Source organism: Bacillus rossius, chromosome 13, assembly GCF_032445375.1.
Source record: "Bacillus rossius redtenbacheri isolate Brsri chromosome 13, Brsri_v3, whole genome shotgun sequence".
Taxonomy (NCBI): domain Eukaryota; kingdom Metazoa; phylum Arthropoda; class Insecta; order Phasmatodea; family Bacillidae; genus Bacillus; species Bacillus rossius.
Window position 1 is genome coordinate 49,226,306 of NC_086340.1, and position 27,772 is coordinate 49,254,077.

A 27,772-nucleotide genomic window follows, 5' to 3' on the forward strand; every position below is an offset into this window, starting at 1 on the left:
TCATGGTTTGGTAATTATAACGATCCTGAAGACTGGGGCTGGAAAATCTGTGGAAAAATATTGATGCCAGTGCAGAGCTCTAAACCTCCAGCACCCCCTGAGCTTCTAAAATTAATTTTCTGCATATGCAAAGGAAACTGTGGAGCGATGTGTGGATGTCGAAAAGCAGGCCTGAAATGCTCTGCAGTGTGCTTCTATTGTTCTGAGGAGACTTGCAGCAACATAATGGAGCTCTCGAAATTAATTGAAGAAAATTATTTTGTAGATGAACCGCCGACATTGACGCCACTTCCGTCTCCAGTTCTCCCTTAACTATTTAATATAGAAAGCCAACCAGATGCTGAGCTGCAGCCTGGCCCATCAAAAAGACCAAGAACAGAGTACTTGTAATTTAGAAAATCACCGTGGATTATGCCTACTGGGGATATCACATAAAAAAAACGCGCCTCCAGACACTACCTCATAGGTGGTGGTGAAGAGTTAATAATTAATAAATAACAATATTGCATTATCAATAATTAAAACGAGTATCATAAAAAAATAACAAGATGATTAAAAATTATGGCAAATCATTAATATTAATATTTATATTTATATTTATGTATAGTTATGAATACTGAAGAATAGTATTTGTTTTGCAGCGCCATAAAACATTAACTAATAAATAAATTTAAAAATGTTTATATTAAAAATTGTTCCTTAAAACACCATCTATAAAAATGGTGTGATATCATTTGTTTGTAAAATGATTAGAAAAAAAGTTATATCGACAAATAGATTTTTTTTCTAAAATATTTATGGATTTTTTTCTTATAACTTTTTTATTTATGGTTCTACGACTAAAATTTACTGGACAAAAGTTGTAGATAATTTTATTTGCAACACAAAATGTTAAATAATTTTGTTTGTGAGACCTATAGTTTGGCAGATAAACAGTAAAAACCAATTGAACCTCTTTTTCCAAAATGGCGGCCATGGACAAGGGTTGCAACCCCACAAACTTGGATTTAACTTTTCACTAACCTCCCCTTCATATCAAAAAAATAAAATTGCGTCCTCTGACAAACGCAACCCCAAATGTAACTTTTATATGACTATCTGTGAGAAAGAGATATGGTTTACAGAATGCAGCCTGCTAATTGGTCCCTGGAAGCAGGATGGAGGAGAGGGATGAAGTGGCATAAATTTATTTTGTAGTGTGTTTTATTTGTGCAGATCAGTTTGTATTTTAGCTAGATACAAACTGAGATGTAACTAGAGGACTGAGTAGTGAATACATGGATCTGACTTATAGACTGATATTTTGTGAACACACAGTATTCTGTTGGCTTTACCACACGGGTGTCTACTCAGTTGGTGAACAGAATGCCAAAGATCCAACATCACCACAAACTCTGGTACGTTTGCAAGTAACATTTCTAAAATGTTGGAAAAGCTGCACAAACAGTATCCTGCCCTAACAATGACACTGTCATGTTGCATATTTCATATAGAAGTCACGTATATCCTGATTCGTAAATTATTAGTTTGGCATCATGTAGAATGCTATGTATGGGAAATACAATAAGCCAACCGTTTTGTGTAAATTCAACTAAAGAATGTCAAACTTAATGAAACATACCATAGAATACAGCAGTTACCTTGCACAGTATGCCAATAACATTGTTGTGGTTAAATTGGGTATGCATTTAGGGCCTGTATTACCACATCCAAAATGTTTAAATTGAATGTGACAACCTTCAAATGTTAATAAACTGTTAAACTTTCATGGTATTTCATAAATCATTTATTACACATACAAAAATTTATGTACACAATCATCTTTGAAACATTAATGTTAATTTAGAAGATGAAATCATAATAAATCCCTGTTCTAAAAGTAGTTTACAACCGAACGAAACACCACTGTAACATTAAAAAATAATATTATCTGTGAAAGTTTTCAATCATTTACATCACACTGACACAAAATGGAATTACAAATAAAAATATTTTAAGCTTTATGCTTGAATTATGCTGAAAACAATATACTGTCACAGTTCGGAATTTTGCAGGGTTTTTGAAATCAAATTTAGGTACGTACTTTACTGATGGGACTCTGGGTTGGCTGCTCTGTTCACTCGTCAGCGCAAGTAGTTTGACCAGTAATTGGGGCACGGGGCCGGCGCGGTGTGCTGCTGGCTTGCAGATTTTTTTTTTTTTTTGTTGGTTCGGCCGGCGCTGGCGCAGCCACGGGCCGCAGTTACTGGGGCGCGCTGTCGTAACAGGCCGCGCGGGGTGGCCTGCACGTCGGGGTAGAGGAGGGTAGCCTTCTCAGATGTCCTAGTTAGTTGTTTAGTAAATTTGTTATGCTAGGTGCGGCGGTGCGCGCAAATTTAAGCGCAAGTGAGTGGTAGCTTGGGGCTCACTCTGGGGGAGGCTATGCATCTCGCCAGTGGCAACGAGTCGGTTAGATCGTAATGTAATCGTCTTTAAGCTCACTCAGACGGAGGCTATGTTTCTATCCTGTGGTAACGAGTCCGTTTTAGAGTTTTAATTTTTGAATGTAGAAGTATAAGCTCACTCTGGCGGAGGCTATGCCTCTCGTCAGGGGTCACGAGTCGTTAGAGTCATAGTTTGGAAATGTAATATTAGTTCGGGTTTTCAAGGGCAGGAGAGGCCCTTAAGTTAGTTTTTAAAGTTATCGCTCAAGAAATATTCTGCTTATTGGAAAATGTGAGTATTGAATTATCTTTGTTTTAATGTTAATTATAATATTATCTTTGTTTTAATGTTAATTATAAATTATGATGTAATGTATTCAGAAGGATTAGGGAAGAGCTTAGTGAAGTTCTCTATATATATCTCTTTCTCTCTATCTCTCTCTATCTCTCTCTCTATCTATCTCTCTATCTCTCTCTCTATATCTCTATCTCTCTATCTCTATCTCTCTCTCTCTCTCTCTTGTATGGTCGTTCAGTATTTAAGTACTGAAGAGATTTTTTGTTGTAATTTTTAATGACGATATGAAAATGTTCTTTAAGACTGATTTTGCTTCTTTAAGTTAAACAAATAAAATCATTTTAATTTAATATTAAGTTATTTTTCAAAATCTCCTTTAGTTGATCTCTCACCAGACATTCTGTACGGGGTGACGAACCTATTCACTTCGATCCTAGGTACATTAAAGTATGTTAGTAAGTTAAGAGGAATAGTGATTAATGCCTTTCGCAAATTATAAATTATAAAGCAAGAGAGTAGTATGTTCAGTTTTATGATTTACCCCCACCCCAAGGAATATGTATTAAACTATTTTATTTATAATTGTTTAAGTTTTGTAAAAGTGCGTGATAATTTGGTTTAGGCACCAGGTTATGTCCGCGCATGTGACAATATAATCCTTCATGGAAAAAAAATGTTCATCTGGTTTATTTAATTAATTCAACAAACCATATTTATGAGTTGCAGCAGATAGGAAATTGTATTGAAATGTTTGTCGCATCAGTACACTCTACAAGTAAGCATTTTACAAATAAAAATATCAAACAAAGTTTCTATACAAAGTTTTTATTTTAGTTTCGTATACATACTTATTATTTTAATACACAACTTTCAAACCTAATACACACAATAATATCTATTTACAATAGTTAAAGAGTCAAACATATCCTACAGCGCACGAGACAAAACGTCAAAAGGACGCACAGTAATAGGCCTTTAATACAGCACATCAGGAACACAGCCAAGCCGGATTATTGAAAATCAATATAGTTTGAATAGGAACACCAAATGTAAAAAGTGAAATGTAACTTGATACAAAACAGGAACCACTGTACTGAAATAGCAACCAACAATAATGTAAAACTCTCAGCCAATGGCCAGCAGCGCAGTATAGTGATGTGGCGGTCAACAGTTGGAATCCACTTAAATCCCTTTTCTCAAACAACTGCAGTAAATGGCTTCTATATGTTATAAATAAACTGAAATTGCTTCAATTGCTACTTTTGTAAGTAAATATTTTTCTGTTCCTATTACTACAGACAAGATTTTATGGTTTTATTTTTAGTCCAAAGGATTTTGGTGTCATTGTTTTTATTTTTATAAATGATGTTTTGTTAAACTTACTCCACCAAAAAGGGGTAAAATTTATATGCTACACTTTTATGGTAAAATAATTTTTAATAAATTGGTCTAAAACAGACACATTCAGAACAATAACAATAATTAGCAAGCATTTATGGTTAAAATCAATTTCATAAGAGATGCACAATAAAACAAATTAAATTAATTTTTCTGATTCATACACTTTGGTACAATTTTTTGTCCAGAAATTATGATTTTCCTCAAATTTCAATCATTTAAAGATTACTTTTTTTTTTTAATTTGATTTGATTTAAGTTTTGGTTAAATGTTACTTAATTCAAAGATATAACTTGCATTTCAGTGCTATAGGATGTACTAACTTGCATTTTGGCTTTATGCAGTGTTTTGACATGCTTTTCTGTGTTCTTTAGGTTTTATCGCAATTCACTATACAATAGTGTCCGTAACTATTACCAAAAAATATATTTTAAATATTATACAAATATTAAACGTTTACACATTCTAAGAAAAAAAAAGTAAATATTTTAACATGAACAGTGTTTCTCACAAAAAATAATAATTAAAAATCAATTAAAAAAAATCTTTTCAACAAAGTTGTAAGGGGTCGTCCATTAATCACGTGATGTTTTTTTTAGCAAATTTTTAACCCCCCCTCCCCCCTACTGATTTGTGGTGAGGTTTCAGACAACTCCCCCCCCCCCCCTCCCCTAAATAAATCACGTGTATTTTTTGGTGCAAAATATTTTTAAAAATTTCGGAATATTATCTTTAAATATAGGTATAATCTAATTTAATTCTGGAAAATTAAGCACAGTGATAAAAATGTCCAGACACACATTTAGGTTGCAGGTTTATTCTCACTGGCATAAAAATAATAAAGGAAAGGCTTATATGTGATTTACGCATGTATTCGGCGCCAAAATCACAGTCTTACTAGCGACTGGCAAGCCGAGCCGGGTGGTTCATGTTGCGGCGGGCGGGGATATTGTTGCCTGGCTACGGCGAGTCAAGGTCACGCATCGCTTTTCGGTTTAGTAGAAATCGGGCGGAAAAAAAAATACACGTGATATCTCTCTACACCCCCCCTCCCCCCTTGTGATATTTCGTGATTTCCCCCCCCCCCCTCGAGACTCACGTGATTAATGGACGATCCCTAAAATCTTTTTCACAATTTACATGTTTGCATTTAAAATTATCAAGACTCGAAAAGCTTACACAGTATAGCAAACAGAATAATGAAATAATTTATTGACAAACTTTTTAAACATATTCATACATATTACAGTCTCAAAAGTTCTTTCATTTTGTACAAACAAATTTGCCTTACATAGATACTACTGCATGCAAAACACTCATAAATATATACAAACTTTCCAATGCCTATACAAATAACACTGCAAAGATCTATTATTCCCATTCCCCTTCACAGCAAACAGAGCTGATCGCAAATCACACAACAGTGCTCTAGCCTGTACACATATAGAGCTGGGTGGTCCACAGGACTACATGGCTGCCACCAGTTTTATATGTGATCCTGATACAGTAACTGAGTGAAAAATCAGGGAGATATTCATGAAACACATAATAGTGTGTAAACACAGCCTGTTACATAATTTGGAAATATTTTTAAATACTTTTTAGGAAACATTGAACGAGACAGATAAGTATTGTACAGCCAATGACTTCAAACTTTTCAATTTCTCAAAATATAATATGGGAGAACATTTTTGAGCCCATTATTAGACGTCATTTTTAAAAAAAATTACATTATTTTAAAGTTAGTTGGACTATTCAATCGAGCTCATTCCCAAATGAAATAATGGTCTTACCTACACTGATGAACATGCAGTGTATGAACTTACATTTTTGTTGTTTATTTAACTTTATTTCTGAAGGAAATTTCAATGGCTGAACATACAAGCATTAGCTAGCTATGCCAAATCATATTCATGCAGTACATAACATTTTATTTACCTTAAACAGCTACACTTTGAGACACTAATACTATCAAACTCATTTCATTGCATGAAAGTTTTTTATTATGATGGCTGTTTAATTTCTCTCTCTCTCCCTCCCTCTCTCCCTCCCTCCCCCCCCTCTCTCCCTCTCTCCATCCCTCTCTCTCTCTCTCTCTCTCTCTCTCTCTCCCCCTCCCTCCCTCTCTCCCTCCCTCCCTCCCTCTCTCTCTCTCTCTCTCTCTCTCTCTCTCTCTCTCTCTCTCTCTCTCGCCAATGTGTTTAGAATGTTTTTTTAAAATGTAAATAACTAGTTAACAATTTACCACTGGTATCATATACGTTCTGTTTTGAGTAAAATAACATATCTAGAAAATAATCTCGTCGTTCCATGAATTAAAATTGTAAGAAGTGCCATATTTACATAGAGTGTGCAAACAGATCGTGGGTAAGGTTCTAAAGTTTGATTGCAAATCAAATAGATAGTATATAGTCAGCGATCAATATGTTTGGGCGATATATATAATATTTAATCAACCAGGGCTTCGTTTCCTACCTGATACTCATATTTTTACTCTAGCTATCAGTTGTAACTTCAACTAAGACTTTGAACTAATATAATCAATAAATTTCAATCACCTTCATTTGTAAACATAACTTGCAGCATTGTGATACTATTCGCAGTTCAGACTAATTCAAACGCTCTCTACACCATCCATAGAAGTGAGAACAATAACGACGAAGATAATGCATACACTAGTCCATACTGGCATTTAGCTCAGTAGACTTAAAATATCTCGTCAACTATGCCTAAGGCAACAAAAAAAAACTTATGTCTGTACTGATACTCTGACTCAGAAGACACTATAATAATTAATCTGCGAACTAACGACATAGTTTTACTATGAGTCACACGATAACTGTCTGCAAATGAAGTACTTATTACTAAATAAAATATTTTGTTTGTCTAGTCTTAAGTTGGTCATACATGCTGTAGAGTATTCATGGTATTTCATAGAGTAGCCTGACGATATGGCCGTAGTTGTGTGATGTTGTATCTACCCACTATTTCTTCACTGTCTATTGTCTGCAAAATATAACAATTTTCGTTAACCTTCCCACATACTCTATAAGGACCCTCGTAAAGTAAGAATAACTTTTTAGTAAGTTTCTCCCAAAATTGACTAATGGGATTGGCCTTTTTCAGCACAAGATCATTAATATTTAAACTCAAAATTTTCTTTCGTTTTTGATTGCGTCTTCGTTTTTCCGCAGCCGCATGTAATCGAGCCTTTACAAAGTTCTCTAACTATAATCTGAGATCTTCTTCAGACAATCCGGCTAAGTTAGAACTTTGACTTTTATCTAAATCAGGTAAAAATACTTCCGGTAAAGCGTGAGATCTTTTTGTCGTTAAAATCTCGTTAGGAGTCAGTCCTGCAGATGAATGTATAGTATGGTTGAAAATACATTCTATGAACGGAATGTAATCCCTCCAACTTTGTTGTGATTGGTGGCAATAGATTCTAAGGATGTTTCCCAAATTTCGCCGCTCCACCGGATTGCTCTGGGGATCGCGAACTGATGTGGTTGGAATATGCTTCTTGGCTTTCATTAATTGTCTCTTTATCTTCGGTCAAAAATTCACGTTCGTTGTCTGATATCTGTATGTTATACACATGTTTCAGTGTGGAATTTATGTTCGTCCCTTTTTCATTACTAGTGATCGATAAGTAGGGACTGTCACTACCAATCTCAGCTAGTTTAACGTATTCGTGCGTACTACATCTTCAAGGTGTAGCCCACGTTGAGTATTATTCCCGGGTGATGCTACTGTTTCCCGTGAATTTGAGTAATATGTGTCCGCAGAAATTGGTTCTCGTTGTGGAAAATATGTAGTGGATTGCGGCGTTGTTAACATTTGTGTATCACCCGCGCTGGTACATGTTATTGGTATCATGTTACCCCCCAGATGTATACACTTGAGTATTAATTTTAGGTACTTGACTACATTGATTTATATGCCTTGCATTCATATCTGGACTGTTGTCAGAATGTTTTGGTGATAGATTTTCATTTCGCACCTCGTAGTATCTTTGTGATGGTTTTTCGTTTGCGAATGATTGCTGAATTTCCCTGTGTGGTGACGAAATATTTTTGTTCTGCTGCGATTCTGCTAACGGGTAGTGTTGGTAATATTCATTATGATTTCTCGAACGCATGAATTGATTTCTCTTATGTTCGTCATAGTATCTGTTATCAGTGTTACGATGTTTCCATGAATAACCTGCATTTCCTCCTTCTAAGTAATTTGAATGCCATTATCTTTGTTGTGAATTTCGGTTGTTATTATCATACCAGTGATTTTTGTACTTTTTTGATTTATTACCTCGCCATATAAAAGCATTGATACGGGGTGTATTCCGTGTGTGATTTTCGTGGTTATTGTCATTTTTACATTGATTCCACGGCTGGTATAATGGTGTAGTCTTAGGGTTGTTCGACCTATCGTGGTCCTCCCGAACATTCGTATTCCATCTACTTTGCCGATCCAATCGATCATATGTGATTAGTTGCTCACGGAAATCAGAGATATTTTCAAAATTATATCCTGACATATGCAATTGGTATCGCATCGGTAATTGCCCAATTATCATAGCAATAAATTCACTGTCACACATTTCGACATCCAAATATCTAGATCGTTCAAACATTTCACTCAAATGCGACTCCAGTGATCTATTCTTTCTAGGGTCAAATTTCACTCCATGCAGTGTGGCACACAAATTTCCTTGAATTTTAGAATTCCAGTACTGCTGCAAGAATAGTTGTTTAAACTTGTCGTATGAATTTATGGTGTGTTGATGCATCTCCCACCAATAGTATGCGGTGTTTTTTTAAACTACTGCTCACGCATTTCAATTTTTCGCTATCAGTTAAATTGAATTGCGAAACGTATTCTTCGAATGATTTTAAGAACTTTCGTGGATTTTCACTTATCTTGGCTGCGAATACAGGTTTTTCCTCAGCCCAGTGTCGTGCGGGATGATTAAATGCTGTAGTAGAATCAATCATAATCATCTGTTGTCCCTCTGTAGTATATAGTGTTCTACATCGTGCATCGTTGCTCGAATTCTCCGTCTGTATTGGGATCGTTGTGTTATTAATACACGACTCTACCGGAATCGATGTATTAGAATTAGTAATCGGTACATCTGTTGTTTGTGTCGTAATATTATGTACTCGATTTTCTAAACCGTCTATCCTCTGGTTCACCGTCTTAAATTCGTCAGACGTAATTACTTTGCGTAGTTGTGATTCAGTAGCCATTTTCGTGATTCTCGTTTCAATCTCTCGTGTATGTTGTGTAATTGTTTCTTGTGTAGTGTTCTTAGCAATATCATGACAACTAGTTTCAGTACCTACAAGTTTTTGTTGAATATCTGCTATTTGTTCATCTACTCGTGAATTTTACTCTAACCAATTCACTGACATTTCGTATTTCTGTGTCTGTCTCAAGCATCTTAGTATTGAACTGGTGTATTACATCTGTAAGCCTGTCGTTTACCTGATCAATACGTTCTGATAATCTTTCTGCTAACTGTTCAGCGTGTTCCCTGTTTTCACGTGTGTTTTCGCGTGATAGTTGTTCAGCGTGTTCCCTGTTTTCACGTGCAAGCTGTTCGGTTTTGCGAGAAAGTTGCTCGGTTTTGCGAGAAAAATATTCGCTTTGATCTCTGAACATTCGTGTAACATTTGTTCCAAACCATTACTTAAAAAAGTGTTATTATCAGAATACTCCGTGTTATCTGTGGCGTTAGCAGTATTCGTATTCTCTATGGAAATAGAACGTTCGGTTTGTATGTCGCTACTAACCTGAATATTAACTGCTGCGGTTTCCTCCTGCGGACCAGCTGTGCTAGCAGTTTCCGAGTTCTGTTCCCCACCTTCCCCTCCATTGTTTCTCCGTATTAGGTAGTAGGTAGCAGTCTCGTAGTTTTCTGACATGTTTATTTTGTCTGATTCTGATTATAGGTTGTTAAACAGTAATTCCTCGACTCTACTTTTGTAGTGTGATTTATTCAGTCCTATGTTAAGAAGTCAGATATGTTCGGCCCCGCGTTGGGTATTCTTTTGTTATAGTTATAGTTATTTCTTTGTGATTGCCTATTTCAATCTGACTAGCCCGGTGATTGGCAGACCAACAAAGAAAGTAATTTGGTTAATACCAATGTAATACGTTACGTTAAGGTGATCCACTGTGTTATTTATAAACACAAAATTATACTTATCATTAATCTTAATTTTTACTCCAATTCCAATAATAACTCAAACGATTCACTCTTGTAATATGAATAGTTGTATTACTGGAAATGATATTGTTTTCACATTACAACATTCTAATTGGAATTTTTACAAGAATAACTATATTCAGTAGAATGGTTTAAAAGATTAATATTGCACAACCTGTGTAATAGGACACCTCTTCAAATAAAAATTTAATATTTATATTACAATATCATCTTGAAACTTGATATTACAAATATGGCTATATTCAAATGTAGTAAAGTTTTAACTTATTTTAGCTCAATCGGGACTCTTCGGTTAGTATCTCAGGTTATATGGGTGCAAGTAGGTGAATCAGACATAAGATTAATAAACTGCTGTCGGGTTATGTACTGCTACTAATTATAAGCTTGTGGAGTTGGAAAGATGTAAAAATTTCTCGTAGTTCATAGTTACCTCAGAATATGCCGCAAGATAGGGACAATACCATCTTAAGATATGGTATTTCAACTATACAGTGAACTGCGCATCTCAGTGACTACATTCGTACTGACGTAGTGATGTCCTAGTTCTCGATCTTCCTGATGATGACTCCACAGGAACAGCGGCTTCTCGATCTTCCTGATGATGACTCCACAGGAACAGCGGCCCTCGGTGTGTACAGCTGGATGTGGTACAGGTCCCGATGTGGACAGCGACTGTTAGTTGATGGGTCTCCAAACCGGCGATTCTTGATGACGACGAAGGGCAGTTGTTCACATTCTTGACAATGATGCAGCGATTTACTATCCTCGATGACGCATATGTAGTTCTTGACTATCTTTGACGACGACTATGTAGTTCTGGTCTATCTTCGATGACGACTATGTAGTTCTTGAATACCTTCGATGACGATTATGTAGTTCTTGACGAATATTGACAGCAATGAACTAAAAGTTTTATATAAATTTTAGATTCGTACATTTCTCGAAGTCTCAGTCAAATTTGCTGCTTATCATTTTCTTTCATGCTCGCCGTTCGAATTCACCATTCCTAATAAAAATTCTCCATCGACCTTGTAATTCAAAAGCAAGAATAGAGGAAGTAGGCAAATAAATATTTTAAAATCCAAAGATATCGTTGTTAAAAGTTACTATGAAGTATAATGAAAAGAAAAAGAAGAAAGTTCCCCAAAACACAAGTTGTGGCAATACTTCACAAATAAATATATACAAATTTTGAAATTAAACAACATTATTAATTACTATAAACTGCTGGTTGGTTTATAACAGATGCATTGTATTAAGTAAAGATGTTACTTAAGTGAGACTTCATAAAAATTTGGAATTTGCCCTACTTGTTTCACCCACACTTTTGTAATAGTTACAAAAACTATGGATGCAATTCTACCTGCACAAATATATATTTTTTTAATATTCAATTTGTCAAGTTATGCTGTATGTTGATGATCAAAAAAATTATTCAGCCAGCCAGAATAAAACATATGACGCAGCATGCTAAACAAAATGTCTTTGGGAAAACCCTGCATGACAAAGGCTTCTCACCAGTATGGTTACTACCATACAAGTGAAAAAAGCAGAAAATTATTAAATCTACCATCTTCCCAATGCCCCGAAGACATCAATACTGACAAAATTTGAACACCTAACATACATAATGGAGTCTCAAAAGGTTGTGTTCTTTTATGTACACCTATCCCTCATTTAGCACGACTATTGCGTTCCTAAAAATGCTCGTGTAATTCAATATCGCGTATTCTGAAGCATTAGTTTCCATAAATAGCAAACCTAATTTCTTTAATATGTTCCAAAATTGTGTAGGAATATATACTTATCTAAAATCAATGTGTAAAATAACACTTAACAATAAATATGTCACCATTAATCTTTATATGCCTTCCATCGCACTTTGTATGACAAATACGACACCGTATAACTTTATCGTCAATCGGCTGGCTGAATTGCCCGCCCGGGCGTGACTTTCAACTCACGTCGCATACTTTCCCAAACTATCTTTTACTGACATTGAAACCGATATTACTGTCCAGATACATTTTAATTTTCCAAATATTGAAGTACTTATTCGCGTATAACCATCTGTTTCACACCAATCCTGTCAGGCCAATGAATATTTCTTTTTAATTGCAACATTCATTTAACAACCTTTTCCATGTGAATCAGCTGTTCATTTCTGTTCTGGTAACTAATGTCAAATATATTCAAGCTAGTACAACCAACAGTATCAGACTTATATAAACTTATGATACAGTCCTTTAATCGTTCAATTGTGCGCAAAGTTGACTTGCTTAAAACTAAAGAGTGATCAACATAAGTGTGGCATTCATGATAATCTGCGCGCCGTAATACTTCTAGTTTTGTCTGAAATACTTGAACACGACGCATTATGCTCTCACTTGGAAGCCATGATTCCACTATGATTCCAACTGCAGGTAATTACGCACGTACAGTTACCGGCAGATTAATATGCAGACATTGCTTTTAGTTTTGTTTGTGTGAATTCCCTGCCACTGGCTAGACTGAGTTCATCTGGCCTGGTCTAGGGCCGGGCGACAACGGTACGGCACGGCGGTCTACGTGCAGACGTTTAAAAATATTTGGACCTTTATACTCGATAGCCACAACTTAACTTGCAATAGCTGATATTTGTACAACAGCTGATAGTGTAGTCAAACCGGCACGCACATCTCTACCACCCCCCCCCACCTCCCCCAACCTTACTGCATGCCAAGAAACATCTGTTGTTTACAGAAGTTGAAACAAACCTCAGAGCGGCATGCACAAATTATTTTTGGCATGTAGAGATTTCATGCTAACTGAAATTTACAGACATGGTATCCAAGACTGCGGCAGTAAAATTAACATTGCACTAAATAAATTCTTGCAATCTGATGACATGTAAGTGAGGGATAGGTGTATAACAATTTGAAATTTCTAGGTCATATTTATTTAGATATCATAAATAATTTGTAAATTATTGACAGTTTTGTGTTCTTATATGTCTCCTAAGTGAACTCTTGTCACTAAACTGAACAAAACATAATGATCATGAGAACGGTTTCTCACCAGTATGTGTTTTAAGGTGTACAATGAAATGGGTCTTTTGAGTAAATTTAGAAGAACAATATGAACACGAGAATGGCTTCTCACCTGAGTGTTTTCTGAGGTGTGCAATCAAATTATTCTTTTGAGTGAATGTAGTAGACATTGTGAACATGAGAATGGCTTTACACCAGTGTGCAATTTTATGTGTCTGTTAAGTGAATGCTTTATATAGAAATTAGCCGAACAGAAGGAACATGAGAATGGTTTTTCACCAGTGTGTGTTCTTGTATGATAATTAAGTGAATTCTTTACACGGAATCTAGCAGAACAAAATGAACATGAGAATGGCTTCTCACCTGTGTGTTTTCTGAGGTGTGCAATCAAATTATTCTTTTGAGTGAATGCAGTAGAACATTGTGAACATGAGAATGGCTTCTCACCTGTGTGTTTTCTGAGGTGTGCAATCAAATTATTCATTTGAGTGAATGCAGTAGAACATTGTGAACATGAGAATGGCTTCTCACCTGTGTGTTTTCTGAGGTGTGCAATCAAATTACTCTTGTGAGTGAATGCAGTAGAACATTGTGAACATGAGAATGGCTTCTCACCTGTGTGTTTTCTGAGGTGTGCAATCAAATTACTCTTTTGAGTGAATGCAGTAGAACATTGTGAACATGAGAATGGCTTCACACCTGTGTGAGTTTTTATATGTACCTTAAGGTAACCATTACTACTAAATTTAGCTGAACAAAATGAACATGAGAATGGCTTCTCACCAAAATGTGTTCTACTATGTTTCTTAAGTAAACTACTTTCTTTGAACTTAGCAGAACACTGTGAACATGAAAATTTTCTCCTAACTTTTTTTGTTTCATTGGTATTACTATCAAACTCACTGGGGCACATTTTATGACTCAACAACAAGTTCAGTCCTTGGGTCTTACCCCCCAAATGAACAGGTTCAGAGTCCTTCTCGTCCTTAGACCTTTCTTCCATCATGAACAGCAAGTTATTGCTTTCCACGCACACTACAAAAAAAAAAATCAAAAAATTAGAATGTTTTACATTTGTAATTAATGTACAAAATGCTACAGAAACTGTATCATTTAATGTTTATATTAATACGGACATTTAATGAGTGAAAAGCAGTATTTGCTCAAATAATAAACAACCTAAAGAGGAAATAGCCAATGCTAACCTGCAATAACAATGCTTAGGATAATATATTGTTATACGTGGGAGAAACAGGTTCAAAAAGGTAAGCCCAATTTATTAAAAATAAATTTATTTGTTAACTTATTTTACACTTTTTGTATAATTTTAACAATTTAACTATCTGTTCACAAATTAAATTCTCCAACATTGAGCACACAGTTTGCTCTCTCCACTGGAGCTCGGCTCGACAGAGGCTCTCTCTAATGCACGTCTTTACTGCGCACAGTTGTGGCAACACGCTGCCTCGTACTGCTCACTCGTTCACTCGTTCACCTCGCACACAACACTGCCTGGATTCTTCGGTTCCCGATGCACCGATCTTCACTCGAAACTCATGGCTCACTCACCACCTTCACTTCACTGCTGTCACATGTCACTCTTGAGGATCGCGCACACACACGCTGGTGTCGCCAGCCTCTGTTACTCCCACACTACTCGTCACAGGTTGACCTCCGTCTTATACACCTGCCACCTCATAGCCCTCCGGTGTTTCCTCATCAGAATCGCCACCTTGACACACAAAGGCGCAAGAACATAGGTGTTCTTGTTACACCATTTCTGTCGACGATCTCTCGGGACACCCAGAATATACCAAACGAACATTTTTTTTTTCACGGGCTCTGCGAGAAAAAGATATGGTTTACAGAATGCAGACTGCTAATTGGTCCCTGGAAGCAGGACGGAGGAGAGTGTTGAAGTGGCATAAATTTAATTTGATGTGTGTTTTATTTGTGCAGATCAGTTTGTTTTTTAGCTGGATACAAACTGAGATGTAACAAGAGGACAAAGTAGTGAATACATTGATCTGACTTATAGACAGATATTTTGTGGACATGCAGTATTCTGTTAGCTTTACCACGTGTCTACTCAGTTGTTGAACAGAATGCCAAAGATCCAACATTACCACAAACTCTGGTACATTTGCAAGTAACATTTCTGAAATGTTGGAAAAGCTGCACAAACAGTATTGAAAAGTCAGCTAGTTCTAATATTGAAATTCTTTGATATAGTTAATAATTTCAGTTTCTCTAGCCTACCTCTCATTGTTTCTAGAAGTTTGTGTCTGAAAGTCAAATTACAGGGTGTCAAAAGTATGTTAAATACTAATCTCGTGACTAGACCTTGTAAATAACGTGTAAACAAATTCAAATGTAATATTTATATTTGCATGTAATGTTTATGCAGACGGTGACAATACACTTCGACAGGTACTAATCACGCTTTATATAAATAAATTTTACTAAAATAATTTATTTTAAAATACAGATGGAATTTGTTATTACTCTAGACTTCAAAGCATCTAACAATTCTTTCATTATCTCCAAAACTGACTAATATGGTTTGTTCTTTTGAGAACGAGATCTCCACATTTAAAATTAATGTTTCTCGAGGTTTTCTGTTGATTCTTACGAATCTTGGCCGGCGATGTTTTGTCTTTAACCATTTATTCTGTTTCTTTACTTATTACAAATACTTCCATCTGCTCTTCGTTGGAAATTTCAGTAGTCGTTGGTTTTTCTATTTCATCCATGGTTGTAACTATCCCTCCGTTGATATCCAGTATTACCTTTTATGCAGTAAGAAAGTCTACTCCTAAAATAATAGGTTTGGCTAACCCTTTGACAATTAGTACGGGTACATGTTTTTTATTTCCCAATCCTTCTATCTCTAATAAGGTCTGTTTGTTTATAATGGGACTAGCCCTAGAAGTTACTCCTAAAATTTTTAACCTGGGTACAGGCATTAGTGGTAATTTGACACCAGTAGATTCTATCATATCGACGCAATCTTCACTAATACACGATATTTCCGCGCCACTGTCTAATGATATGGGTGTTTTAACTCCATTCACTGAAAGTGTGATTTCCGGACATAAAGCTGCTTTGCAATGTTCAGTGCTTTCGCTTGGTTCGCTAAGTAAAAACTCTCTTTCATTTTCTTTGAATAATATGGTAATAATTCTCTTCGTAGTTATACTCGTAGCATGAATATTAGACGTAGTGTTAGCCCCTTTCATTTCCTCATTATGGAATGACGTACGGAGCCGTTTTTCGTCATTCCTACTTAGTTTTCCACATTACGGACAAAACCTTTCCTTGGATTTGGTAACCATGTTGTCGCTAAAGTTTCGTTATTCTGAGGTGACCAAAACGCCTGCATTTCTCCTTGTATTACTTTGGTTCCTCCATTTGCTTGTCTCGGCGTCCATTTTGTGTTGTTACTCTCTTCCCTCGGTGGAATAGAATAATGTGTATTTCTTCCTTGTTTAATCTTATAGTTTACACTCGTAAACTCATTATCCCTCTGCGATGGTATAAAATTTCTAGCATGACTCTATATGAATTAGGTGCTGTTTCCGCAGAACTTATAAACTGGTTATCTGCGTGTTCTGAAGGTAATCGTTTCGATTTAAACCAAACTGCCCCTTCCTGACGTGGACTATCTTGTCGTTCCGGATCTCGGCTATCTTGTCTCTTTCCGTTTTGATTTTCGTATCTTCGTCGGTTCCAGTAATTGTTGTACCGACATCGCCCCTGATAACTATTATTGTTCCAGTTATCATTAGAGTATTTAACGTGTAACGAATTAACTTGCGGTGGTTTAGGTCCGTGGTTCTGGTCGTCTTTCCTATTTCTCCAATTCTGATATAACGGTGCCGACTGACTTGCGTTTTTACGTTCGCTAAATTCCTTTTGATTGTGAGAGCGATCTAATTTTTCCAGTCTATCGTAGGTTAACAGTTGTTGTTTAAAGTCAACTATCCCGTTATACTGACGTCCTGTCAATTGCAACTGATATTTTAACGGCAATTGAGATAGTATCATGGCAATGAATTCCTAATATTCCATATTACAATCTAAATATCTGGTTCTTTCATACATATCACTGATATGGGATTCTAAATTTTGAAATTTCTTGTTCTCGAATTTCTCTGAGTGTAGTTGAATCCTGAGATTACTTTGAATTCTAGTACTCCAAAATTGCTGCAAGAATAAGTTCTCGAAATTACTAAAATTGGTGATGGTGTCTCTGAGTAATTCCCATCAAAAATACACGTGTTTTTTAAACAATGACTAACGCATTTCAACTTTTCTCCATCTGAAAGATTAAATACCATACAATATTCTTCAAATTGTTTAAAAAATCTTTTCGGATTTTCTGTACTCTTTCCAGTATATGTTGGCACATTATCTAACCATTTTCTGGCAGGGTGGTGTAATGATAAAATAGGGTCAGTGGTCATTGGTAAAATATTTCTATTGGAGGTGTTTGGTTCAGTGTTAATATCTGTAGAACTAGCTACACTAACGGTTTCCTTGTTGCTAATACGTAGTTCATTAGTGTGTTGTCCCATTTCCTTTTTACGTCACTTATCCTAATTTCTACCCTATTTACTTTACCTTCCAGATTCTTTTGTAACTGATCTAGTTCCTTTTGAATTATTACAACTGTATTTTCCTTACATTTGTTTTGATATTCATGTAACGTATCATTAATGTTAGCTTGTATGCGGGGTATGGCGTTTTCTACCGTTTCTAATCGTGTTTCCACTACAGAAAAGTTTTGTTCCATTTGTTGTTGTGTTTGTGTTACTTCTGCTCGAATTTGATCGGTTTCTGCTGCAATCTTATTCAAAGCAGTGTTTAAAATTTTGGCAATATTATCTAACCTATTACTCTGTTCTTGTTCTTTACGCTCGCATTCCTGTTTCTCACGTTCACATTTTTGTTTTTCCTTATGCTCGCGTTCCTGTTCCTTGCGTTCGCGTTCCTATTTTTCACGTTCGCGTTCTTGTTTCTCCTTAATTTTCTCTTGCTGCAAGAATTTGAACAATTGCTTTAAGGTAGTGGTTTGCGATTCTTTTACCTCGGATGCTATTTCTTCATCCTGTCGCGGCTGATGATCATTCGATGTGTACACCTCGCTAGGGATTCCTGAACTAGTGCTCGCTTCCATTTCTTCGGTCACTAACCTCACTTCGTCAGCTACGTCTGAACTAAAACTGCTACCGATATTATCCTTGTTTCCTCTGAGGAAATAAGTTGTCCTATTTTCTTCTGCTGCCATAGTGTTAACTGCAAGTTTACCGTTACTCAAGCTTCAACTTTGGGCGCCAAAAACTGTAGAGTCAGCTAGTTCTAATATTGAAATTCTTTGATGTAGTTAATAATTTCAGTTTCTCTAGCCTACCTCTCTCAGTTTTTAAGAATTGTTTCTAGAAGTTTGTGTCTGAAAGTCAAATTACAGGGTGTCAAAAGTATGTTAAATACTAATCTCGTGACTAGACCTTGTAAATAACGTGTAAACAAATTCAAATGTAATATTTATATTTGCATGTAATGTTTATGCAGACAGTGACAATACACTTCGACAGGTACTAATCACGCTTTATATAAATAAATTTAACTAAAATAATTTATTTCAAAATACAGATGGAATTTGTTATTACTCTAGACTTCAAAGCATCTAACAATTCTTTCATTTGAGTAGTAAGTTATCTTTAAGATAAAATGTTAATTATTAGTATGTTATTTATTTTTCTAACTTCAGTCCGGCAGAGCGTGGACTACTGGGTACGTAACTTGCAGTACCCGTCAAACAAAATAGCAACATGTTCTTTTAATATCAAGTTCCATCTATACTATCTAATATTATTTAGTTCGGGATCGCGATTCCGGAATTTGAATGATAAATCTAAAGATGAACAGGTACACGGTCTTTCTATACAAAGAATATGTTCGATAACATAAAAGATTCTAGTTCGGTGAATATTGTTCGTCTTGTTTAAATCGTAATTCTTTAGGGTACTTCTTTAATCAGCGAGTTTTCGGGTGATGGGGTAAGGGACCAAACCTTGCTGCAGGATACCCACGAGACGTGTAGGTTCTCGGAGAATCCTTGGTTCGCCTCAATCAGGACTGCGAAATTGATGTTGCTCCTCCGGTCTCTAGCGAACGGCAGGAATATGCGCCGTCATGACTCCATCCTTCGGGCTGTGGGCTGCAACTGGGCTGGACTGCACGACGGTCATCCTTCCCGGGCTCGAACTGCGACTTTTCATTCTTCAGCAGGATTCTTCTTTCTTCAGGATGATCAACGGCATTTATTCTTCGTAGTTTCCAAGCAATTTACAGTCATTTGACGGTCTCTTGAATCTGGATATTCGTCGACTTCTCTTCTTAATAATTATTTAGAATTCTTGACATCTGAATCTTATCTTCGTTGATTGAATTTATTAGTTCCTTCGAAATCTCAGTCAATATTGGTGTTAATAAACAGTTTCAATTCTTCTATAAATATTCAATTCTAACTTAATGTCGAAATCGTTGCGTTTCTAGACATTGCCTTCATCGAGTCTCAATTCGTTCTAAAAGAATATTTTCCCCGTTACTAATAAACGACTTTCTTAAGGTTGTTGATAAAACAAAACTATTAAAATTACTACCCATTACTGTCGTTGTTCATCTTTAAATTAATAGTGATTTCAAAAAATACTGCTATCATAGCCTTGACAATAATTTAAAATAAAAATTAACATAGAGTAATACATAGACAAAACGATAACCAAAGAAATTTAAGTCTGAATCAACCATAGATTACAAATATAAACATAAGGAATAAAGTGTAATTAACAAAATAAATATTAAAGGAAATTAAATATTTACTTTCTATAAAGGTAAATATTGCCTTTATAGTATCCTGCCCTGCCCTAACAATGACACTGTCATGTTACATATTTCATATAGCAGTCATGTATATCCTGATTTGTAAATCATCAGTTTGGTGTTATGTAAAATGCTATGTATGGGAAATACAATTACCCAACTGTTTTGTGTGAATTCAACTAAAGAATGACAAATTTAGTGAACCAAACCATAGAATACTGCAGTTACCTTTCACAGTATGTCAATGACATTGTGGTTAAAAGAAGGGTATGTTTTTAGGGCCTGTTTAACATCAATGTGACCACATTCAAATGTTAGCTATTTGTTTAGCTATCATAAGATTTCATGGATAATTTATCACTCATAAAAAAGGGGGTTGTCTGTAAAGTCTGTTTACGGACGATTACTTTACGTGATAACGTCATAAGAAAACATCGATGAAAAATTGCATACTTTTTAATTTTCAAATATTATTTACATTTTATGCAAATTTAATTTAAATAATTTGTTTAAATATAATCACGAACATTTGTTAAAAAGGCCGCCTTAACCTGGTTGATATTATAGAAGATTTTCTTGCATGGTGGTTTCGGTTCTTGCACCTTCGGCTCAGCCGGAACATGACAATTTTTCGTTCGTGAAGCCGGCGTTAATCGATTTATAAGACGTCATCACGTCAAAAACCTTTTAGCACAACTGTTCTTTGAAACACATTTTTTTTCCTGTAGTAGATGAAATCTTAAGAAATGTATCTCATTAAGGACAGTGTTTGAAGAGTAATTATATAGGACAAATGTTTTTGTAAAATGAGTGGCAGTTCAAAATGTTGTCTTGAGATCTTCCCAACTGTATTCCGGGAGTTAGTTCAATAGTATTCTAGGTTACTATTATGTGTTGTTTGGCAAAGTAATAAATATCCCAGTTCTAAAATTAATTCATAACTCGAGGCAAAGCAATGTATAACTAGATATTACTTTACTCAGTGAAAGTTTTCAATGAACTACATTCAGGAGTGGATCCAGGATTGACTCCTGGGTGGAACACCTGGACCTAGTATAATAACTGTTTATTACTACAGAAGTCGTATTATCCAGTGTATATTTTATCCTTCTGGGGGGAAGGGGGGGTAGGCACACTCCCGTGGCCCCCTTCTAAATCCGCCTATGGCAACATCATACTGACACAAAAAAGAACAGCAAAAAAAATTAAAATTAATTCTTAAAATATGCTGAAAAAAATAAATATATCATCCTTAATGGGAAAGAAATTTTTCATCTATTTGATTTAATTAATTCAATAAAGCATTTTATGACTTGCCGCAGGTAGTAAACAGCATGTGAAATGTTTTTGCAACCGAACACTGTACAAGTTTAAAGTAAACAATGTAAAAATGTTCTACAGTGCACAAGACAAAAGTCAAAATGCAACACAGTGACATATCTTTAATCCAGGATTTTCGGGACCACAGCCAAGCGAGATTGTTGAAAGTAAATAAAGTTTCAACAGGAACACCAAATGTGAAAAGTAAATATAACCCGCTATGAAACAGTACCAGCAGTAATGATGAACTCTCGGTAATTAAAACCGCCGGCAGCGCAGTAAAGTGACATGGGCCACGGTCCACAGTCAGAACCCACCAGCATCCTGATTTGTGCCATGTTACAGAATGTGCCGTGCCCTAGACTCCTGGGTCACAGACCTTCTCTGTATTACACAGGCGGCTGGCAAAGTGGGAATGGTGGACTAACAGAGTTTCTCAAGACTGTCTCACTTTCATCAAAACAACAGCTGCAGGGAATGGCCTCTAACTAGTTTAAACAAATATGTGGAAATTGCCTCAGTGGCTACTTTTGTAAGAAGTAATTATTTCTTGTGTTCCTTTTACCAATAAATATAATTAAAATATTTTATAATTACTATTTATTAAATGTTCACACTATTTAAGAAAAATTTAATCCAAACATTCTTTTTAACTCTGAAAACATGTGCAAAGAGGCAGAGTACCAAGATATTAATAGTCTAAATATAACCACTCCCCTAAAGAAAACGTTTGTCTTTTGTTCATAAAAACCACCATCAACGAGTTTGAGGACAGCTAAAGTTAAAAGTTAGCTGTCTGCTAAAATGATAGCAGTCCTTGATGAGAGGTGTTGCAGTGTTAATATTTACCTAGTTATACTTTTAAAAAATTTTAATTTGTAAAATGTTATCTCAAATATTGGCAGATATGTAATGATAAACATGTTAGGAGTACAATGAAAATGAAAAGAAGTATTATTTTCTTTGGTAAAGGAAAAATCATTGAGTGAAGACTTTTTACTCTCCTGTAAAACTGCTTATGTTGTACTTTGTATGAAAGATGGCCGACAGACATTAGAGATCATGTCGTCACGTATTATTGATCGCAATGATACAACCTTGATATAGAGACATGTTGAAGATATAAATAATGCTATAATTTTATTTTTACTTTTCATTACTCAAAATATCAGGATTTATAATACAATGTTATGTAAGTTGTAATAGTTAATAAAAAATAATCTTCCGTAGGCCATTGTTGTAATTATCGGTAACAAATGATTGAAAAAAATGGACTTCAAAAATTTTCATTCAAAATTTTTGAGTACTAGCAGACTCCTACTTCATAGTACGTATAAGTCTACTTACATATGTTATAATTTTATTATACATTTATAATAGACAACTGAAAATATATTTGTACTAGTCATATTTTTTCTTTAATTTTCTTAAATGTACAGCAATTACTATTGTTTTTAAATACTGGTGTTTTAACTACTATGACTATAAGGATATTTGTTTTTTGTTTCACAAAAAAAATAATACTTTTCATGTACAGAAAAAGTTTAGAACACGATGAAGATGAATAGGACAATGAGAATAATGAGCTATGATACTTATTTCCACAGATAAAGAAAAAGACTGTCACTGTTTTTCGACAAACGAGTGCAATTAGCTAAATGGGTTTTGGATGGCACTGCGCAATAGACTTCAATCCAATATGGCATCGTTTTCATGGTTCGTTCTTGCATCAAACTGAGTTACAGGCAGTTCTCTAGCAACTTCCCCTCAAAAAAGGTTATTTACCTGTAACTTTAAACATGTATTTTTTTTTTTTGTAAATTAGCAATCACATACAATACTAATCATTTATTCACTTCTAAGTATTTAGTTTTTTTGCCATTCTATTTAAAATTCAATGCGGGATTTATGCTAATCCTTAAGTTAAACTTAAAAAGTGATTGTTTTCTATTTAGATTATATTAACAGTGGTAGCTTTTTTGAGAGAATTTAAATTAAATTTCAAAATCATATCAAAAGTATAAAACAACATAAGAACCATTGCAAAACTACTTATTTTGTTTAATCTAGTTGTGAGCTTAGTGATTGTACTGCAATCTTAATGCCAACAGCTTATTCAGATAACAAATACTCAACAAGATGGTAGTGTTTTGGCTAAGGCTTTTTGATAAAAGTAATAACATTTGTCTATGTAACTTGGGGAAACCTACAATGAACTCCTTTATAATGAAATCCTCATTATAACGAATCAGTTGTTTGGTCCCACCAAAACGCCATATAACCCTATGCATTTGTACCTCAAAATAACAAAGTATTTTTTCATACTTCCACCAAAAACCCCCGCTACAGCGAAAGCACAATTAAAAATTTTCAAAAAATTTCCTTAGAATTTTCACGCCAAAAAAATTTGTCACAAATCCCACCTACAAAAGTTACATCTGTTTCTGTGGAAATACGCATTCGTTCGTTTATTCGTTTGTTGTCATGAATGCCGATATTTATTTTAGTTTCTGTGGAAGTTTTACTTATCTAAAATTCGCAGGAGTCTAAGAGTTGTTTTCTACTTAAGAGTATTTTATTGTTTGGAGGTTAGCATGATGAATTACTTTTGTTTACATACAAATTAGGTTATGGATGCACAAAACCATGTGCAATGATTAGGACACATTTTAACTTCTTTCGGTGCTATAATTATTTTTTGTTTACAATAATATATTAAAAAAAAGAAGGCAATATATTTAGCGTATTTTGTTGTTTGGAGGTTAGCTTTGATGAATTACTTTTGATTACATACAAATTAGGTTATGGATGGACAAAACCATATGCAATGATTACGACGAATTTTAACTTTTTTCGGTGCTATAATTATTTTTTGTTTACAATAATGGATTTAAAAAAAAGAATGCAATAAATTTTACCACAAAATTAAAAATTCTGTAGCCTATGGTGTTGTTAGGGAGGCGAAAAAGTTTGTCTTAGTAAAAAAAATTATATAGGCTTGCATAGTTGTCACTTTGATGCAAAATAAAGTATTTCTCCATTTCATTTAACGGTCAAAGTTTTTGCTTGGATTTACTTACCTTACTCTGCAAGCGGCCCTTAGCGTCATGCATTCAATTCTTTTTAATTTCTTTTTCGTATACATATCACTTGTAGTTTTGAATTCACCCGTTATAAAGAAACCTCACTATAACAAACACACCTGAAATCAGTCCCTTCAAGTTTGTTATACTAAGGTTTTACTGTAGTTTGTATCTAATCAGAGATGTCTAAAGTTCTCCTTAACACACTAAAGCCACAAAAATAAAAAAAAATAATGTAAGTTATTCTACATTATGTAATTCATTAATTTGCAAATTTGCCTTACTAATTATACCAAATTTTCCCTAAAAATAAGTCACTATCATTAAGCTTTTAAAATAAATTATTTGGAGGATGTAAAGTCAAAACAGCTTCTGTTTATTCCTGAAGTCTGGTTTACATTGAAGTTCGTGGGTATCCAAATGTAAGTTTTAAAAAACCTGACAAATGTCTTATGACAAGATATGTAGTTACAGAGGTCAAAATGAAGAATTACAAAAGCGTATAGAAATTAACATTTGTTCTTAATATGGAAAAACACAGGACACTGAAAAACAAAAAAACAAAAACTTGAATTCAATATAACCCTGTGTCCACATAATCATACAAAACTGATAAGTTTTGAGTATAAGCCTACAATTGTTTTGTGCCAAACTGATTTTAACCCAGGCTACGCACTCCCTGAAGTCAGATGTGTATTGCCCTGCTCCCACTAACAACCTCTGGCGTAATTCAAACCTCCCGCCAACGTGTGCATGTGCTAATACGCCCAGCACATGTACCACGTAACCCTAATGCTAATTACTTAACTGCCATAATTGCCTTCTTTCTTTTTATTGCAATCTCCAAGTGTATGTGTTTTCAGGCTGTCTAAAAAGAATGGAGCAGCACTATGCACAAACCCTTTCAGAACGCACCCTCATTCAGGTGGTTTATACTTGAACTCAAGTACAGAAAGTCCTCGGTTTACGTCGGGGTTACGTTCCTGAAAACCGTGACGTAAATAGAAACGACGCAAAATGAGCCATGTTTCATGCCACCGGCCGGCCACGGCCCAAGGTCGGCCGGAAGCGCTGGTATTCAGACGTGACAACGGGCAATTTTATCAGCAAATGACAACCGACAGCGTGGGAAACAAGTCCAACTAGTACTTCTCAGCTTTATAGAATGGTTATTTAACCAGCTGCGTTATTACCTTTATTGATTGAAATATAAAAACAGATATATAGTACATACTGTACGTAATATAAACGCATAAAGCGCTCTTCACAATAGCGCGGCGCAGCGCGATCTGGCGACGCGAAGAAGCGATAGCTCGCGATCTAACACAAAGTCGCTGGCTGTACACTTCACAATGGCGCGACGCGGCGCGATACGACTGGCGAAAAAAACATGTTGAAACAGCCTGCTAACTGCCGGCAACATCTGATAACATATAAGTAAATATAAACAAACTCTGTGGATGTATTTTAAAATTTTTCTCTTTTTTGTCTGGCATTGTATATGCAAGTGTAATGTAACTAAGCATCGGTGAAAAGAGACATGAATAGAAATCGCCATGCAGTAAATGTTCACAGGCGGAGAGTGTTGTGTTTATTATTACTTAATAATAACAGAAGAAGGCACACAAGGCCCACAAATGCAAATAGATTGGGACAAGGGGACTACCATAATATTATCTCAGAAATGCGATTAGGAGACAGTGACAACTATTTCGACACCTATTGCCTTCTATTTCAATCGTTTGTTTACTAACAACTGATATTCTTATAATTCCCCGAATTATTGCTTGCGATTGGCTGTTTACTCTTACGTCATCAGCGATGTCGCCCGCCGCGGCAAGGCAGTCTTGTCGCTTGTGCTCACGTCGCGAGCTATCGCTCGCCGTGAGCGATGTTAACTCTGATTGGTTGGTATCGAATGATGTCACATCGCTACGCGTCGCATCGCGCCGCGCCGCGCTATTGTGAAGAGGCCTTAATGCATTCAAAGTGTAAGGATACAAAGTGGTTTAGCGCTACACAGATTTTACTTTGAGTCATTCGCGGGAGAAAACAACTGTTTTCTTTTGGAGGCTGGTAAGAACAAAGTCAAAAGAAATGCATACATACAATAAAAGTACTATAAGTATGACAAACATTGAGAGCCCTTGATTTAAAATAATCACATGAAGTAATAAACACCTAAAAGAGGTTATACAATAGCGCGGCGCAATTCTTACAATTTACGTACGGGAATAATTCCACTAAAAATCAATGTAAAATATTTTTCAAGAGAAACACTACCTTAAATTTACGTCGCAAACAATATAAATTATATCATTTTACGTAACAACGGCACGTTTAAAACTCCGGCCAACTCAATGATATCATAGCGACTGAAGTGCCAAGGAGTTGGACGAAAAGGGGTAGGAGAAAATGCTGTGTCGTTGCGGGAAGTAGATAACACTTCTACGTGCGAGATACGTGGGTGGCCGAGCGGGCGGGCTGGTAGTATTGCATCACCGCGCGGAGAGCAGCGGAGAGCAGGAAGCGTCCCTCATGATGTATGATAAGATAAGGCGGTGAACGTGTAGCTTACGCTACATAGCATAATTTAACTACCGAAGGAAACAAAGAATTCTAAACGAATTATATACGGTGTTTTGGTTGAAATAAAGATTTACGGTCATTGTAAACGACGTTATTGTGAATCGGCGACAACTTAAATTGAAACATGAGTACTCAAACATTAGCGACGTTAATCCGAAACGACGTAAATCGGTACGACGTAAATAGAGGACTTACTGTACTAAATACGTAACTAATTACATAATATTAATAGTTACAGGATGAATACTTGTACATTAGTATTAAGAGCTTGAAGGGTTTTGCTATGTTACTGTGTTTCTTCACGACCTAACGGTAATTCCGCTATTCCCTGTTTCCGTGACACAGTGATCGCTGCCCGCAGCAGTAGGAAACAAACCGCAACACCTTGAGAACTTCACAGTTATTATTTTCTGATCCATTAGCATTCCCTGTCCTTAGTTAATATTTTAACTTAGTCTTCATCCTCTGGACCTACTCCAGGTTGCAGACTGCTTCATGTAATAATTTAAGAA

General features: G+C 35.5%; 1 protein-coding gene across 4 annotated transcripts in view; it reads right to left on the reverse strand.

Annotated features, from left to right (window-relative positions):
* The window catches only part of LOC134538560 (oocyte zinc finger protein XlCOF19-like), an 87,994-nt gene that overhangs the window by 36,427 nt on the left and 23,795 nt on the right, over positions 1-27,772 (reverse strand). For 2 of the 4 annotated variants that reach the window (XM_063379983.1, XM_063379986.1), the window contains exon 4: positions 14,332-14,415. The exons of the other annotated variants lie outside the window; for them this stretch is intronic. In XM_063379983.1, the coding sequence (XP_063236053.1) occupies positions 14,332-14,415 (84 nt within the window). The remainder of the gene's footprint in view (positions 1-14,331; positions 14,416-27,772) is intronic. 4 annotated transcript variants of the gene reach the window in all.